The 18130-nt window shown below is 46.5% G+C and overlaps 1 protein-coding gene across 1 annotated transcript in view; it reads right to left on the reverse strand.

The window, feature by feature from the left end:
• Positions 1 to 13379, reverse strand: part of USP34 (ubiquitin specific peptidase 34) — a 288446-nt gene extending 275067 nt beyond the window's left edge. The window contains exon 1 of the mRNA XM_025405742.1: positions 13253 to 13379. Coding sequence (XP_025261527.1) covers positions 13253 to 13295 — 43 coding nt within the window. The 5' untranslated portion in view covers positions 13296 to 13379. The remainder of the gene's footprint in view (positions 1 to 13252) is intronic.
• Between the last annotated feature and the right edge of the window lie 4751 nt (positions 13380 to 18130).

Genomic DNA, 18130 nt, shown 5'->3' on the forward strand with positions numbered 1-18130 from the left:
AAAAAAAAAAAAAAAAAAAAAAAAAAAAAAAAGAAAAACCCTTTCTCGGCTGGGCGCGGTGACTCAGCCTGTAATCCCAGCACTTTGGGAGGCTGAGGTGGGCAGATCACCTGAGGTTGGGAGTTTGAGACTAGCCTGACCAACATGGAGAAACCCCGTCTCTATTGAAAATACAAGGCCAGGCACGGTGGCTCAAGCCTGTAATCCCAGCACTTTGGGAGGCCGAGACGGGCGGATCACAAGGTCAGGAGATTGAGACCATCCTGGCGAACACGGTGAAACCCCGCCTCTACTAAAAAATACAAAAAAACTAGCCGGGCAAGGTGGCGGGCGCCTGTAGTCCCAGCTACTCAGAGGCTGAGGCAGGAGAATGGCGTGAACCCGGGAGGCGGAGCTTGCAGTGAGCCAAGGTCCGGCCACTGCACTCCAGCCTGGGCGACAAGAGCACAACTCCATCTTTAAAAAAAAAAAAAAAAAAACCCTTTCTGTTTCTGCCAAAGAAGCTGTTTTTTCTGGTCCTTGAGACAGAATCCCAACTAATTCAAAAAGAATAATAATTCTCAACCTTAAATTTAACCCACAGGTGCTAAAAACACAAACTAATAAAGCAGTGTGTGTGGCGCCTCATGCCTGCAATCCCAGCACTTTGGGAGGCTGAGGTGGGAGAATCACTTGAGACCAGAAGTTCGAGACCTGCCTGGGAAATATAGTAAAACCCATTCTCAAATAAATAAGCAAGCAAGGCAGGTGTCATCATGAGCACTCGTAGTGCCAGCTACTTAGGAGGCTCTCTTGAGCCCAAGAGGTCAAGGCTGCAGTGAGCTAGGATCACGCCACTGCACTCCAGCCTGAGCAACAGAGTGAGACCCTGTCTCCAAAAACACAGAGCAGCAGCAACAAAAAGTACCATTTTATGAAGGAGGTGGCAAACAAGACATCACAAAATCAAGGACTGACAGTAGGCCGGGCGTGGTGGCTCAAGCCTGTAATCCCAGCACTTTGGGAGGTTAAGACAGGCGGATCACTAGGTCAGGAGATCAAGACCATCCTGGTCTACATGGTGAAACCCCGTCTCTACTAAAAAATACAAAAAACTAGCCAGGCCAGGTGGCAGGCGCATATAGTCCCAGCTACTCAGGAGGCTGAGGCAGGAGAATGGCGTAAACCCGGGAGGCGGAGCTTGCAGTGAGCTGAGATCCGGTCACTGCACTCCAACCTGGGGGAGAGAGCAAGACTCCGTCTCAAAAAAAAAAAAAAAAAAATGGACTGACAGTACTTGATATATCCAAGAAAACTGAAAAAAAAAAAAACACCACATCTAGCCTACTCTTGTTTTCCCTTCTATTATCAACCCACAGTGATCTTAAGATTTTTCAGATACCTTAAATAAACATTGATCCTACCACATGCAGGCACTGTAAAACAGTAATAACAGTCACAATCACAGAACTGATAGTCTCATAGAATAAAAAAATTAGTTACATAAATACATAATTCTAAATTGTGGTAAATCCTATGAACAAAAAGAACCAGAGCTACTTCAGACAGGGTGTTCGGGAAAGACCTCTCTGAAAAAGAATCATTTAAGTCAAAACTTGAAAGCATAAGAAGGTATATACAGGCCAGGCACGGTGGTTCACGCCTGTAATCCCAGCACTTTGGGAGGCCGAGGCGGGCGGATCACAAGGTCAGGAGATCGAGACTTCGGTGAAACCCCGTCTCTACTAAAAATAGAAAAAATTAGCTGGGCGCGGTGGCGGGCGCCTGTAGTCGCAGCTACTCAGGAGGCTGAGGCAGGAGAATGGCGTGAACCCGGGAGGCGGAGCTTGCAGTGAGCTGAGATTGCGCCACTGCACTCCAGCCTGGGCGACAAAGCGAGACTCCGTCTCAAAAAAATAAATAATAAATAAATAAATAAAAATTTAAAAATAAAAATAAAGATAGCTTGGTTAATGAAAAGTACACTGAGAAAAAGAAAGAACTAAATTCTAGTCCTACCCCTGCTACTTCTTAGCTGTGTGACCTTAGATAAATCATTCTATTTCTCATGACTCTTACAAAGGAAGTACCTTCAAGGAAAACACTAAGAAATTTCAGTGTTCAAATAGCTACAGAAGTGTATGATCATCACTGTACTAAATGTAATTCATCACAGTATTCCAACTTCATAAGCATGACACCACCTCCTAAAATTTGGGCACAATTCTTAAGATACTTGAAAACAGGCCGGGCACAGTAGCTCACACCCATAATCCTAGCACTTAGGGAGGCCAAGACGGATGGATCACTTGAGGTCAAGAGTTCGAAACCAGCCTGGCCAACACGGTGAAACCCTATCTCTACTAAAAATACAAAAGAATTGGCCGAGCGTGGTGGCAGGCATCTGTAATCCCAGCTACTCAGGAGGAGGAGGCAGGAGAATCGCTTGAACCCAGGAGGTGAAGGCTTCAGTGAGCTGAGATTAAGCCACTGCACTCCAGCCTGAGCGACAGAGCAAGACTCTCGTCTCAAAAAAAAAAGCCGGGCGTGCTCACGCCTGTAATCCCAGCACTTTGGGAGGCCAAGGCGGGCAGATCACGAGGCCAGGAGATCGAAACCATCCTGGCTAACACAGTGAAACCCTGTCTCCACTAAAAATACAAAAAAATTAGATAGGTGTGGTGGCGGACACCTATAGTTCCAGCTACTCGAGAGGCTGAGTTAGGAGAATGGTGTGAACCTGGGAAGCAGAGCTTGCAGTGAGCCGAGATCGCACCACTGCACTCCAAGCTGAGCGGCAGAGTGAGACTCCACCTCAAAAAAACAAAGATACTTGAAAACAGTTTTATGTTATGTTGGCTTTTTTTGAGCACCCACATAATATTACTAACAGTTTTCAAGCTTATTAAGAAACTACAACAGTCCCCCTCTTATCTTTGGCTTTGCTTTCCATAGTTACCCACAATCAACCATGGTCCAAGAATAAATGGAAAATTCCAGAAATAAACAACTTATAAGTTTTAAATTGTCTGCCATTCCGACTGGCATGATGAAATCCTGTGCTGTCCCGTCTAGGACGTGAATCATCTGGTTATCAGATCCACTGTGGTAGTACACAATGATTGTATTCAAGTACCCCTTACTTTACCCAATAATGGCCCTAGAGTGCAAGAGCAGCGATACCAGTAATTCAGATATGCCAAAGAAAAGCTTATTTGAAGTGAAAAGGTCAAAGTTCTCAAAATAATGAGGGAAAAAAACAGTATATAGGATACAGCACCATCTGTGGTTTCAGGTATCCACGGCAGGTCTCAGAACACATCCCACTTGGATAAGGGGGGACTACAGTATACCCTTTTCTCCTCAAAAGAAATCTTACATAGAATTCCGATTTATAAAACAGGTAGTAGGCCAGGCGTGGTGGCTCATGCCTGTAATCCCACCACTTCAGGAGGCCGAGACAGGTGGATCACGAGGTCAGATGGAGACCATCCTGGCCAACATGGAGAAACTTCATCTCTACTAAAAATATAAAAATTAGCTGGACGTGGTGACGCACGCCTGCAGTCCCAGCTACTCCGGAGACTGAGGCAGGATAATCGCTTGAACTTAGGAGGCGGAGGTTGCAGTGAGCAAAGATTGCGCCACTGCACTCCAGCCTGGCAACAGGACAAGACTCTATCTCAAAAAAAAAAAAAAAAACTGGTAAAGGTGAGCTTTTTGTTGTTTCATTCTTATCAAGAAAACTTACAAGTTATAAAAAAAGTGAGCTTTGAATTTTGAAAGAAGGTAAGAGGGGCCGGGCACGGCAGCTCACACCTGTAATCCCAGCATTTCGGGAGGCTGAATCAGGTGGATCACTTGAGCTCAGAAGTTCAAGATCTGCCTGGCCAACAGAATGAAACCCGGTCTCTACTAAAAATACAAAAGAATTAGCCAGATGTGGTGGCAGGCATCTGTAATCCCAGCTACTCGGGAGTCTGAGGCAGGAGAATCACTTGAACCTGGGAGGCAGAGGTTGCAGCGAGCTAAGATCAAACCATTGCACTCCAGCCTAGGGAACAAGAGTGAAATTCCGTCTCAAAAAAATAAAAATAAAAACCCAAAACACTGAAATCTGAAACACAGAAAAAGAACACATACAATTCATTAAATAAAAATACGAATGGTTAAATTTACTAGTAATTGCTTATTACATTTTCTGCCAAAATAACTTTCTTTTTAAGAGATTAAGTCTTGCTATGTAGCCCAGGCTGGCCTGGAATTCCAGGGCTCAAGTGATCCTCCCACCTCAACCTCCTGAGTAGCTGGGAATACTAGAGGCACACATCACCATGCCCTGCTAAAATAACACTTTCTAAAGGATAATATTCAACACAGGTGAAAGTATCCTTACACAGGCATGACTAAAAGATCAATATATCCTTTCTCGCAAGCAAAGAGTATGCAAATAATGAAAAATGTTTATATTTTTTGACATAGTAAAGTCACTTCTAGGTATCTAAAAGAACCACGGATGTAGTTAAAAGATTTAAGTAGAAAGATGTACATTTTCAGCATTATTCATAATATGGGAGAACTGGAAACAGATACATTAAATTTCATACAAAATGAAATCTTATATAAAAACATGTTTTCAGCCAGATGCAGTGGCTCATACCTGTAGTCCCAGCATTTTGGGGGGCCAAGGAGGGTAGATCACAAGGTCAGGAGTTCAAGACCAGCCTGGCCAACATGGTGAAACCTCGTCTCTACTAAACACAACAAAAATTGGCTAGGCGTGGTGGTGGGTGCCTGTAATCCCAGCTACCCAGGAGGTTGAGGCAGGAAAATCACTTGAACCTAGGAGGTGGAGGTTGCAGTGAGCCAAGATCGCGCCACTGCACTCCAGCCTGGGGTGACAGAGCAAGACTCCATCTCAGGAAAAAAAAAGAAAAAAAAAAAAAAAAAAATCAGCCAGGTGTGATGGCTCATGCCTGTAATGCCAGCTCTTTGGGAGGCCAAGGTGGGTGAATCACTTGAGGCTAGGAGTTTGAGAACAGCCTAGGCAACATAGTGAAACCCCATTTCTACAAAAACCACAAATATTAGCTGGGCATGGTGGTACACACCTGTAATCCCAGCTACTCAGGAGGCTGAGGCAGGAGAATCACTTGAACCCAGGAAGTGGAGGTTGAGTGAGCCAAGATCATGCTACTGCACTCCAGCCTGGGCCACAGAGTGAGACTCAAAAAAAAAAAAATATATCAATTCAGGAGGACTGGACAGAGTGGCTCACACCTGTAATCCCAGCACTCTGGGAGGCTGAGGCAGGCGGATCACTTGAGGCCAGCAGTTTTGAGACCAGCCTGACCAACATGGCAAAACCCCATCTCTACTAAACATAGAAAAATTAGCCCGGCATGATGACACATGCCTATAATCCCAGCTACTTGGGAGGCTGAGGCACAAGAACTGCTTGAGTCCCCAAGGCAGAGGTTGCAGTGAGCCGAGACTGTACCACTGCACTCCAGCCTGGGAGACAGAGGGAAACTCTGTCTCAAAAAAAAAAAAGGGCAGCCACGTGTGCTGGCATATACCTATAGTTCCCGACTACTCAGGAGGGTGAGGCAGGAAACTTGCTTGAGCCCAGGAGGTCGAGGTTACAGTGTACAAGAATCACATCACTGCACTCCAGCCTGGATGACAGAGTAAGACCCCATCTCTAAACAGGGGGGAAAAAAAATTCTAACTTTAGATTAAATGTCTACTGAAAAAGGTATGTTATTAATTGCTTTAGTACCCATATACTTAGAGTATCTAAAAAGCCCTGGAAACATGTAGTTTTATTGAACGGCTCACTGCAGAATAACAGTATTAAGAAAGATTCTCAGTCGGATACAGTGTACTCCAATACCTTGGGAGGCCGAGGCAGGAGGATCACTTGAGCCCAAAAGCTTAAGGCTGCAGTGAGCTATAATTGAGCCACTGCACCCCAGCACGGGTGATACACTATCTCTTAAAAAATTAAAAATCAAAAAATTAAAAATTTTTTTCAATGAAAAAGATTCTTATTCAGCTGTATTTATTACCACTTTTGAATTCCTACTACAATTACCACAGAAATTTGTCTGAATTTTTGAAGATACATAAAACATGGTATTTTTACTTTGCCAACTGAACAGTGATGATTCAGACAGATCATCATAAAATTTATACAATGTAACTAGCAAGAACTTTTAGGCCATGCAGGATGGCTCACGCCTGTAAACCCAACACTTTCGGAGGCCAAGGGAGGAGGATCACCTGGGGTTAGGAATTCAAGACCAGCCTGGCCAACATGGTGAAACCCCACATCGACTAAAATTACAAAAATTAGCCAGGCATGGTGGTGCATGCCTGTAATCCCAGCTACTCAGGAGGCTGAGGCAGGAGAATCGCTTGAACCCAGGAGGTGGAGGTTACAGCGAGCCTAGATTATGCCATTGCACTCCAGCATGGGCAACAAGAGTGAAACGCCTTTTCAAAAAAAAAAAAAAAAGAACTGTTAGCCTAATCTGGGATTAAGTCCTGTGGTTCCACCAAACACAGTCACATGCGACCCTAAGCAAGTCACATAAACTCTATAAATCTTGGTTCTCTCATCTGAAAAGGATAGAGTACCTCCCTCAAAGAACTGATTAAATCAGCAGCATGCAAAGTACTGAAGTACCCAACACAAACTCCTCAATAAAATAATCTGCTTTAATAATAAAACATACTGAAAGGCTGAGGCGGGTGGATCACCTGAGGTCTGAGTTCGAGACCAGCCTGGCCAAACTGGTGAAAACCCATCTCTACTAAAAATACAAACATTAGCTGGGCGTGGTGGCAGGCGCCTCTAATCCCAGCTACTCGAGAGGCTGAGGCAGAGTAGCTGAACCAAGGAGGCGGAAGTTGCAATGAGCTGAGGTGGAGCCACTGCACTGCAGCCTGGGCAACAGAGTAAGACTCCGTCTCAAAACCACCACCACCAACAAAATAAACACAACAGAATTATTCTGCAAATACAGATAGAGTAGCTGAGTTCCATCTCAAATTTGACTATGCAGGTTGACAAATGATCTTGGCAAACTACTTATCCTTTGTGAAGTTCAACTTTTTCACCAATTGGTATTGGGATACAATACTGCTCTTGCCTATCTCACATGAATTATCCATTTTGGACAATTTGGTAAACTATAACCCACTAAACGAATATAGAGAGTAAAATCTACAACATATAAATGGTTTAAAACAATGACATACACCAGGCACGGTGGCTCATCGTGCCACAGCACTCCAGCCTGGGCGACAGAGTGAGACTCCATCTCAAAAAAAAAAAAAAAAAAAAAGATGTACGATATAATTTTCACTCTGCTTTCAGAGAAATTTACCTTATGAGGTAAATAACCTCAATTTACTAGTGAGTTTGCTATGGTGATGGCTTAAAGTATGTAACTTTAGGCCTCCAACTCCTCACCAAGATCTAGAAATGCTTTGGCCTTTGTAAACTGGTTCACAAAAGTAACTACAAAAGCAGTTCTCATACAAACTCAACAGAACAAGCAGAAGCAGAGGAATAGAAATTTAACAGAATGCAAGCCCACAAAATGATAACAGCAAAATTTACTCAATACATCCAAGCTTTTTAAATGTTTTAAAAATGAAGCATTAAAAGAAAATGGCAAGTCCAATATTTTAGTATTGTTGGGATTGGTCATTCTAACACTAAAGTCAAACATGATTTTGAAATGTAGTTTCAACTTTTATGATATGGGTCAAGATTATATTTTAAAAGGGTGGGTGCAGCAGGGGAGGGGGGGAGGGGGGGAGCACGGTACTTATGATAGGATCCTCAGTCTGCTTCCAGGAACACACTTCAATGGGTCCTCAACCTGTAAGCACAATTCTGTATCTGTATGCCTCTGCATGTTTCCATAGTGAAACTTTACAGCTTCAGATTCTCAGGACTAGGCCGGGCGCGGTGGCTCAAGCCTGTAATCCCAGCACTTTGGGAGGCCGAGACTGGTGGATCACAAGGTCAGGAGATCGAGACCATCCTGGCTAACACGGTGAAACCCCATCTCTACTAAAAAATACAAAAAACTAGCCGGGCGAGGTGGCGGGCGCCTGTAGTCCCAGCTACTCGGGAGGCTGAGGCAAGAGAATGGTGTCAACCCGGGAGGCGGAGCTTGCAGTGAGCTGAGATCCGGCTACTGCACCCCAGCCTGGGCGACAGAGCAAGACTCCGTCTCAAAAAAAAAAAAAAAAAAAAAAAAAAAAATTCTCAGGACTAGAGGTATAACTAATAATACTAATACTCTCACCAAAAACTGATGACAAAAGGAACTGTTCACAATCTTTGTTACTAATTTTTATTTTAATGATATTGCATTCTGCCAAACTTTAAACATTCCACATGAAGTCGTTACTCTTATCAAAAAGACTGCATATCTGATATAAAGCTGTACTACCCACACTATGTCTACCCTTTCATTTGAAACACAATTATCTAGCCAGGCATGGTGGCTCATGCCTGTAATCCCAGTACTTTGGGAGGCTTAGGCAGGAGAACGGCTTAAGGCCAGGAGTTTGAGACCAGCCTGGGCAACAATGCGAGACCCTGTCTCTATTAATAAACAAAAACACACACAAAATTTGCTGAGAATGGTAGAGGGAGGGGAGAGATAGGGAGAGATTTGTTAAAGGATACAAAATTACAGTGAGATAGGAGGATTAAGTTCTAGTGTTCTATACCACTACAGAATGACTACGGTTAACAATAATATATTACACAAGCCGGGCATGGTGGCTCATGCCTCTAATCCACTTTGGGAAGCCAAGGCGGGCAGATCACTTGAGTTCAGGAGTTCAACACCAGCCTGGCCAACATGGTGAAACCCCATCTCCACTAAAAACACGAAAATCAGCTGGGCTTGGTGGCACACACCTGTAGCCCCAGCTACTTGGGAGGATGTGGCAGGAGGACTGCTTAAGCCCAGGAAGCGGAGGCTGTAGTGACCCAAGAGCATACCACTGCCCTTCAGCCTGGGCAACGGGAGAGAAACCCTGTCTCAAAAAACCAATAATATATGATACAGCTGAAAATAGCTAGGAGAACATTCAATGTTCCTAACGCAAATGCTAAATGTTTGAGATGATGGATATACTAATTGTCTTCAACTGATCACTATACTTTTTATGTACTGAAACATCACTATGTACCCCATGAATATGTAAAAATTACTTATCAACTAAAATTTTTTTAAACAAAATTTTTAGGCCAGGCACGTTGGCTCACTCCTGTAATTGCAGCACTTTGGGAGGCCCAGGCAGGCAGATCGCCTGAGGTCAGGAGTTCGAGACAAGCCTGGCCAACATGGCAAAATCCCATCTCTACTAAAAATACAAAACTCAGCTGGGCGAGGTGGCAGGTGCCTGTAGTCTCAGTTACTCAGGAGGCTGAGGCAGAAGAATCACTTGAACCCGGGAGGTGGAGGTTGCAGCGAGCCGACACTGCACTCCAGCCTGGGTGAGAGCTAGACTCCATGTCAAAAAAAAAAAAAGTTATTACACTCTTGTTTGTCCAGGTAGCCTTCTCTAAGAGTGATCAGTGTAAATTTCACAAGAAATAGGGCTTTTGGTTTGTTTATTAAGGAAAGCTGTCTTCACCGGGTGCGGCGGCTCATGCCTGTTAATCCTAGCACTTTGGGAGGCCAACACGGGTGGATCACAAGGTCAGGAGTTCAAGACCAGCCTGGCCAATATGGTGAAACCCCATTTCTACTAAATACAAAAATTAGCTGGGCATGGTGACTTGTGCCTGTAATCCCAGCCACTTGGGAGGCCGAGGCAGGAGAACTGCTGAACCCAGGGAGACAGAGGTTCTAGTGAGCCGAAACCATGCCACTGCACTCCAGACTGGGTGACAGAACAAGATTCTGTCTCAAAAAAAAAAAAAAAAAAAAAAAAAGCAGTCTTACTATGTTGTCTAGGCTGGTCTCGAACTCCCAGCCTCAAACAATCCTCCTGCCTCAGCCTCCTGCCTAGTGGGATTACAGGGGCGCATCACCACATCTGTTTTGTGAGGTTGGTTTAACACTAATTACATATTTTTCAACATAACCTGGAAACACACCACCCAAAAATATGCACAATTTTATTGCTTCTCTTAGCTGGCTAAACTGTTACAGGGTGTTATATTTAAAGATAAATTCTGAGCACATTTTGGGAGGACTGTAACTGTGAATTTGTTTTTTTTTTTTTTGAGATGGAGTCTTGCTCTGTCGCCCAGGCTGGAGTGCAGTGGCACGATCGCGGCTCACTGCAACCTCTGCCTACTGGGATTCAAGCAATTCTCCAGCCTCAGCCTCCCAAGCAACTGGGACTACCTGCGCCTACCACCATACCCAGCTAATTTGTGCATTTTTAGTAGACATGGGGTTTCACCATATTGGCCAGGCTGGTCTCAAGCTCTTGACCTTGTGATCCGCCCACCTCGGTCTCCCAAAGTGTTGGGAATACAGGCGTGAGCTGTATTCAGAGTCACCTGGCCAACTCTGAATTTCTAGATCAAGGTTGAACTGATGTTCATCTTTGTACAAGTTACAGGGGGGAAAAGGGCAGACTTTATAGGTAATTACTGCAAATGAGATCACAAGAAACACATATAATCTACTTCAACAAGTTTTATCAAGCTCCAACCACTCATGTTCATTATCATGCTCCATCATAGCCATGGATAAGTAAAGAACTACAGGGAAAAAACCAACTTGTAATAGTGCGGTATAAACTACACATAAAATTGTTGAAGTAGAAAAAATTTTTTTTGAGAGAGTTTCGCTCTTGTTGCCCAGGCTGGAGTGCAATGGCGCGAAGTCTGCCTCCCGGGTTCAACCGATTCTCCTGCCTCAGCCTCCCGAGTAGCTGGGATTACAGGCATGTGCCACTATGCCAGGCTAATTCTATATTTTTAGTAGAGACGGAGTTTCTCCATGTTAGTAGGCTGGTCTTGAACTCCCAACCTCAGGTGATCCGCCAATCTCGGCCTCGAAAATTGCTGGGATTACAGGCAAGAGCCACTGCCCCCGGCTGTAAATTTTTTTAAAAAGGAAGCATCACTGTGAGATTATTGTTTAAGAGTTAAATTTTTATATTGAGCCTCAAAGGCAATATTAAGAAATTATGTATTTTTAGAGTGCACTGGCTTACATACAAATAGAAAATCCTTACTTATTCATTAAAACAGGTTTCTTAGAGGGTGCACATGACCAGATTTTGTGAACCTGGTTGAACTAACTGTATTTGCTTAAAGGTAATAAAAGCTAAATTCTGTCTCAATTCTCCACATTGCTAACTCTCCATAAATGCATTGCATTTTTCAGTGCTTCTAACCAAAGTTCTAGGGGTTTCCCAGATAATCTTAAATAAGAGCTTTCATTATGATCAAGATGCCACCTGTTTTCAAAAAATAAACTTTACTTTCTTCAGATGTTTTGTTTAAAATTTTCCAAGTTTAAGATATTTTAAAATCAGCCAGGCTCAGTGGCTCACGCCGGTATTCCCAGCACTTTGGGAGGCCGAGGCAGGCAGATAACAAGGTCAGGAGTTCGAGACCAGCCTGACCAACATGGTGAAACCCCATCTCTACTAAAAATACAAAAATCAGCCGGGCATGGTGGGGGGAACCTGTATTCCCAGCTACACGGGAGGCTTAGGCAGGAGAATCGCCTCAACCTGGGAGGCAGAGGTTGCAGTGAGCCAAGATCCTGCCATTGCCCTCCAGCCTGGGCAACAAGAGCAAAACTCTGTCTCGGGGGAAAAATATATATATATTTAAAATCACCAACGAAATTAAGTACTTGTTCCTCATATTACACTGCAAAGCTATTAACTTTCCAAGTTCAGCATAACAAACAATCACACAACTTGTATCTGATATATAAAATACAGTAAGTATTGAAGATTTAAGTTTATCATATCGTAAACCACCTGCACCAGAAATAAAAACATCTCAAAATACACACAAATAATCTTAAAATTCTAGGATAATTTAGGGTGACACAAATACCGGAACCAATAGTTGGAATATGTGCAAAAGCCTATTCCATCTATCAGGAAGTAAATACGGAGTTGAAATTAAGTTAGAACCCTTCCACTTTTATTGTTGTCTTTGGTCATTCAAGTGACATTCAAACACAAAGTAAAATTCAAACACAAACACCATGGTATATTTTATAAATCGAGTGAATTGTATTACAAAATTAGATAGTCTGAAAGTCTATCTGTGGAAATATCACAAACAGAATACAAATCCAAAACCCACATAAACTGTTCATAAGTGAGCATTTTTCAACAACCAACTTTTTGTAAATTGATCCATCTAATTCGCCTTTGCCAACCAGGCCTTTAGGCCCAGAAGTAGGTGATTTGCCATATATCTTCTATAAGCTGAAATACCATCTTGCAAGGGTCGAAAATAAAATAAAAAGGCCAGAAAAGATCAACGTACCCTCTTTAATAGAAAGTAAAGTATCAGGTAAAAGGCCTTTCCTTCCAGGAGAGACAGGCCATAACTATCCCGGGATGGTATGTGTAGCACAGTGCTCTGCCTAACAGAATTTACCATTAAAGCGGTGAATGCTACACTAAGAAGCATCATTAACAAATTTATTTTTAAAATAGGTATGAAGGTTCCAGTCATCACTATCACAGTTCGTTTTCAGCTATTTAAGGTCTGGCTGAAGTGTTTAAGACACCCACACACCCGCAAGGGAGGGAAAAACCACCACCCTGCTCCCGGGGAGTTTAATGAAAATTAACAGGTAAGAGAGGCCTTGGCAGCACGCTGGAAATCAAAGAGGGCCGCCGGAGGGCTTGGACTGCGGAGGAAAGCCTCGTCCTCCGACCCCACCTCCCCGCACCTTCCTGGCAGGGCGAAAGGGGCGAAAGGGGTGAAGGCGGCAAGGGTCTCATTACTGCCTTCATTAATTGACACCTGTAATGAGGAAACTTTCCGAGAGCCCAGAGCACCCGGGCCCCGCCGGGCCGGAGCTCCGCGGCAGCCGCCTCTCGGGCGCCCAGGTAACCCGGCCGGGTTGGGCCCGAGGCGCCGCGGCGGCCGCGCCACCGCGCACCTTCCCAGGGCGCTAGGCCCGCACGCCGCCCAGCCCGGCCGTCGCCTCCCGCAGGCCGCGGCAGCCCGGGGAAGCCAGAGAGCTGCGCGAGGACCCCAAACCGTGCACCCCGACAGGCCGCTACCGCGGCTACTTACTTTCATTTAACACCTCCACCAGGTCTGCGCAGTTCTCGCACATCGTTCGGCCGCCGCCCCCCCCCCTCCCCCGCTTCGGATCACACTGACTGATCCCGACCGGCGGGGGGGAGGGGAGAGAGGCGGAGGAGGGGGCTGGCCGGCCGGCGGGGCGGGGAGGCGACGAGGGCGGGCGGCGGCGGGGACGGGGCGGGGAGCAAGAGAATGGGGGAGGGGGCCGGCGGTCCCCGCAGCGGGCGGGGGAAAGGAGGGGAGCGAGGGGAGGTGCGCAGGCCGGAGGGGCGCGGAGGCGCCGGCGGCGGGGAAGGAGGGGAAGGACGGGGGAAGGGGAGAGGGAGGGAGGGGGCGGGTGGGGAGAGAAGCAGCAGAGTCACTTCACCGACCAGACGCCGCGGCCACCGCCGACGCCGCCGCCATTTTAACAGAGCGCTCGGGCTGCGCTCGGCTCTTTCCGCCCGGGCTTAGGAGCGGCCGAGAGGCGCCGCGCGCTCTCATTCCTCCGCCTCCCTCCCTCCCTCCCTCCCTCCCTCGCCTCTCCTCCGCCCCCCACCTCTCCCTCCGCACACACGCCGCACGCTCCACACCCCGCCGTGACTGGCTCGCCGCCCTCCCTTTCCTCTTCCGTCCGGCCTCCCCGCCCTCGGTCCACCCCCTCCGCGCGCTCGCCCACCCCGCCCAGCCCGGATCTCTGTCAGCGGCCGGAAGGGAAACGCGAAGCCAGCGCGGCCGCGGGGGGAGTCCGGGTGAGTAAGAGAAGATGGCGGAGGCAACGAACGGGTAGCAGTTGCGCGGCGTCGCCCCCCCGCGACACACTCCAGGGGCTCCGAGGCCCGGCGAGCGCCGGGTCACTCGTGCCGTCCTGTCCCCCGCCCCCGGGGCTTCGCCATTTTTCCCCAGGGCCGGGTCAGGGAATTGGTGCGGGTTTCTTTGGTGTCCCCCCTCCTCCGCGCTCAGGCTTTTGGGGTGGGGGAAGCAGGGAGTCAACTGGAGTGCCGGGCCGGGGCTACTCCGTTGCTCTCTTTTGGGCGCAAGGGCCACTCCCCACGGGGTCTGAGAGTGCATCATCCCAGGGCCCCGCTTAACTATATCGGTGATTATCGCTACCCTGATTACCTTGGAGGTCCTCCGTCCTGGAGCAGTAAGATCCTTGACGTAACTAGAAATGGCGGAGTAAAGAGTGTTTGCCTGACATCGCCTCATTTTTACGGAAGAGGGCCCCTCACGATGTGCCCATCAGCTCCACCTGAAATAGCAAGTAATGCTTCTCAGCTGAGAGCGAATAACGAGATATTAAGATAAAGAACAGGTGAAGGGGTCAGTCAACTGAAGTTTGTAAGGGAATTTTCCTCCCGCCCGCAATTACACCTTGCTTGCTAATTTTTGTGTCCAACGTGTTTACATAGGCATCTGACTGCAAAGTCCGTAAGATTGTGTGCATAATCTCTGAATGATAACCAGGTGTCTATCAAGGCCCTGTAGTAATTCTGTTGATAGCTGTTGTGGAGGTTATGGCGCGCCCATCTCTCCATGCCAGAACCACCTGGTTCCAAATGCTTTACCTTTCAGCTGCTTGAAGTTGATACTGTAAACATTCTGCCCAACCTGTTTTGTTTCCTACTAGCAGGTGATCCTTAGGATTGTAGATCTATTCTGCCATCATCTTCCGTCTTCCTTGTCTTTCTCACAGAGTTGGGTTTTTGCAGACTTAATTTGGATCCTGAGGTTGACATTCATTGTCCACTCAACATACATTCCCACCTATCCTTTTTTTCCCTCCCAACACAACCCCAAATATTTTTATTTATTTGGGTTTTTTTTTTTTTTTTTTTTTTTTGAGACAGAGTCTCACTCTGTCGCCCAGGTTAGAGTGCAGTGTTGCGATCACAGTTCACTACAGCCTCCATTTTCTGGGCTCAAGGGATCCTCCCACCTCCCTAGTAGCTGGGACTACAGGCGCTCTCCACCACACGTAGCTAATTGATTTTTTATTTTTAGTAGGGATAGGGTCTTGCTCTGTTGTCCAGGCTGGTCTCAAACTCCTGGCCTCAATTGATCCTCCGGTCCAAAATGTTGGGATTACAGATGTGAGCCAACTTGCTGGTCTCCCATTTTTTCAGGTAGCGGTTGAAACCAACCATCATGGTGATCTGACTTCTCTAGGGCTGGCCATACATTATTTGAGCTCTTCCTGATGAAAGGTAAGCAACAATCCTGAGCAACAATGGGAGCCCTCTGTCTACAAAAATTTAAAAATTAGCCGGGTGCGTTGGCTCACGCCTGTAATTCCAGCACTTTAGGAAGCCAAGGTGAGCCAATCACCTGAGGTCGGGGGTTCGAGACCCGCCTGACCGACATGGAGAAAGCTCATCTCTACTAAAAATACAAAATTAGCCAGGCGTAGTGGCACATGCCTGTAATCCCAGCTACTCAGGAGGCTGAGGCAGGAGAATCGCTTGAACCCAGGAGTCAGAGGTTGCAGTGAGCCAAGATCGCGCCATTGCACTCCAGCCTGAGCAACAAGAGTGAAACTCCGTCTCAAAAAAAAAAAAAAAAATGTTTTTATCTGGTAGTGGTGGCTCACGACTACAATCACAACACTTTGGGAATCCAAGGCAGATGGATTGCTTGAGCCCAGGAGTTCTACATCAGCCTGGGCAGCATGGTAAAACTCCATCTCCAATAAATAAGAATATTAGCGTGGTGCACACCTGTAATCCCAGCTACTGGGGAGGCTGAGGTGGGAGGATCACTAGAGCCTAGGAGATTTGAGACTGCAGTGAGCTGTGATCATACCACTGCAGTCTAGCCTGGGTGACAGTGAGACCCTCTCTGGAAAAAAAAGAAATGTAAGCAGAAATCTGCAGGATGGGTTCTTTGGGAAGAATTCCCCTTTCCTGATACAATAAGGGACAAATTCAGCTAACATACCGTTTAAACCTTATTTCTGCCTGAAACGTGGTCTCGATACACAAAGTAATACCCATCTTGTAATTTTTTTAACAATTTTATCCCATTTGCAGTTTCATTGTTTAAAAAATTTGATTAAACAGGCCAGGCACAGTGGCTCACGCCTGTAATCCCAGCACTTTGGGAGGCTGAGGCAGGTGGATCACCTGAGGTCAGGAGTTCAAGACCAGCCTGACCAACATGGTGAAACCCTATCTGTACTAAAAATGCAAAAAATTATCCAGGTGTGGTGATGGGCGCCTGTAATCCCAGCTACTCGGGAGGCTGAGGCTACAGAATTACTTGAACCCAGGGAGTGGAGGGTTTTTTTTTGTTTGTTTGTTTGTGTTTTTTTGCAGTGAGCCGAGATTCTGCCATTGCATTCCAGCCTGGGCAACGAGCAAAAAAAAATCCATCTCAAAAAAAAGAAAAAAAAAAATGATAAAACAGAATCATAACGTGTGGATCCCTGATGCATCTGAACAGCAGTCTATGCCCAGACTGCTTATGTGAGAAAAATAAAACTTATTTTTCTTGGCTGAGTGTGGTGGTTCACACCTGTATTCCCAGAACTTTGAGAGGTCAAGGAGGGCAGATCACTTGAGGTCAGGAGTTAGAGACTGGCCTGGCCAACTTAATGAAACCTGTTTCTACTAAAAATACAAAAATTAGGCTGGGCATAGTGGCTCACACCTATAATCCCAGCACTTTGGGAGGCCGAGGTGGGCAGATCACAAGGTCAGGAGTTCAAGACCAGCCTGGCCAACATAGTGAAACCTTGTCTCTACTAAAACTACAAAAATTAGCTGGGCTTGGTGGCGCACGCCTATAGTCCCAGCTACTCAGGAGGCTGAGACAGGAGAATCACTTGAACCCGGGAGGCAGAGGTTGCGGTGAGCCAGGATCACACCACTGCACTCCAGCCTGGGGGACAGAGCGAGACTCCGTCTCAAAAAAAAAAAAAAAATTAGCCGGACGTGGTAGAGGGCGCGTGTAATCCCAACCACTTGGGAGGCTGAGGCAGGAGAATCGCTGGAACCCAGGAGACGGAGGTTGCAGTGAGCTGCGGTTGCCATTGCACTCCAGCCTGGATGACAGAGCAAGACTCGTCAAAAAAGTTCTTTTTCTTTAAGCCATTTTTCAGATTTTCGTTACTTGTAACAAAACACATTTCTAACTGATACAGATACTTTTTTTCTTTTTTTTTTTTTTTCTTTAAGACGGAGTCTCGCTCTGTCACCCAAGCTAGAGTGCAGTGGCACGATCTCAGCTCACTGCAACCTCTGCCTCCTGGGTTCACGCCATTCTCCTGCCTCATTCTCCCGAGTAGCTGGGACTACAGGTGCCGGCCACCATGCTCGGCTAATTTTTTGTATTTTTAGTAGAGACGGGGTTTCACCGTGTTAGCCAGGCGGGTCTTGAACTCCTGGCTTCAAGTGATCTACCCGTCTTGGCCTCCAAAAGTGCTGGGATTACAGGCAAGAGCCGCTGCACCTGGCTTGATAGAGATTTTTCTTTTTTTTTTCTTTTTTTTTTTTTTTTTTTTTGACGAAATCTCACTCTGTCACCCAGGCTGGAGTGCAGTGGCGTGGTCTCAGCTCACCGCAACCTCTACCTCCCAGGTTCAAGCGATTCTTCTGCCTCAGCCTCCCGAGTAGCTGGGACTACAGGGCGAAGTGGCTCATGCCTGTAATCCCAGCCCTTCGGGAGGTCGAGGCGGGCCGATCACCTGAGGTCAGAAGTTTAAGACAAGCCTGACCAATATGGAGAAACCCCGTCTCTACTAAAAATACAAAATTAGCTGGGCGTGGTGGCACATGACTGTAATCCCAGCTGCTCGGGAGGCTGAGGCAGGGGAATCACTTGAACCCGGGAGGCGGAGGTTGTGGTAACCCGAGATCGTGCCATTGCACTCCAGCCCGGGCAACAAGA

Source organism: Theropithecus gelada, chromosome 13 (assembly GCF_003255815.1).
Source record: "Theropithecus gelada isolate Dixy chromosome 13, Tgel_1.0, whole genome shotgun sequence".
NCBI lineage: Eukaryota > Metazoa > Chordata > Mammalia > Primates > Cercopithecidae > Theropithecus > Theropithecus gelada.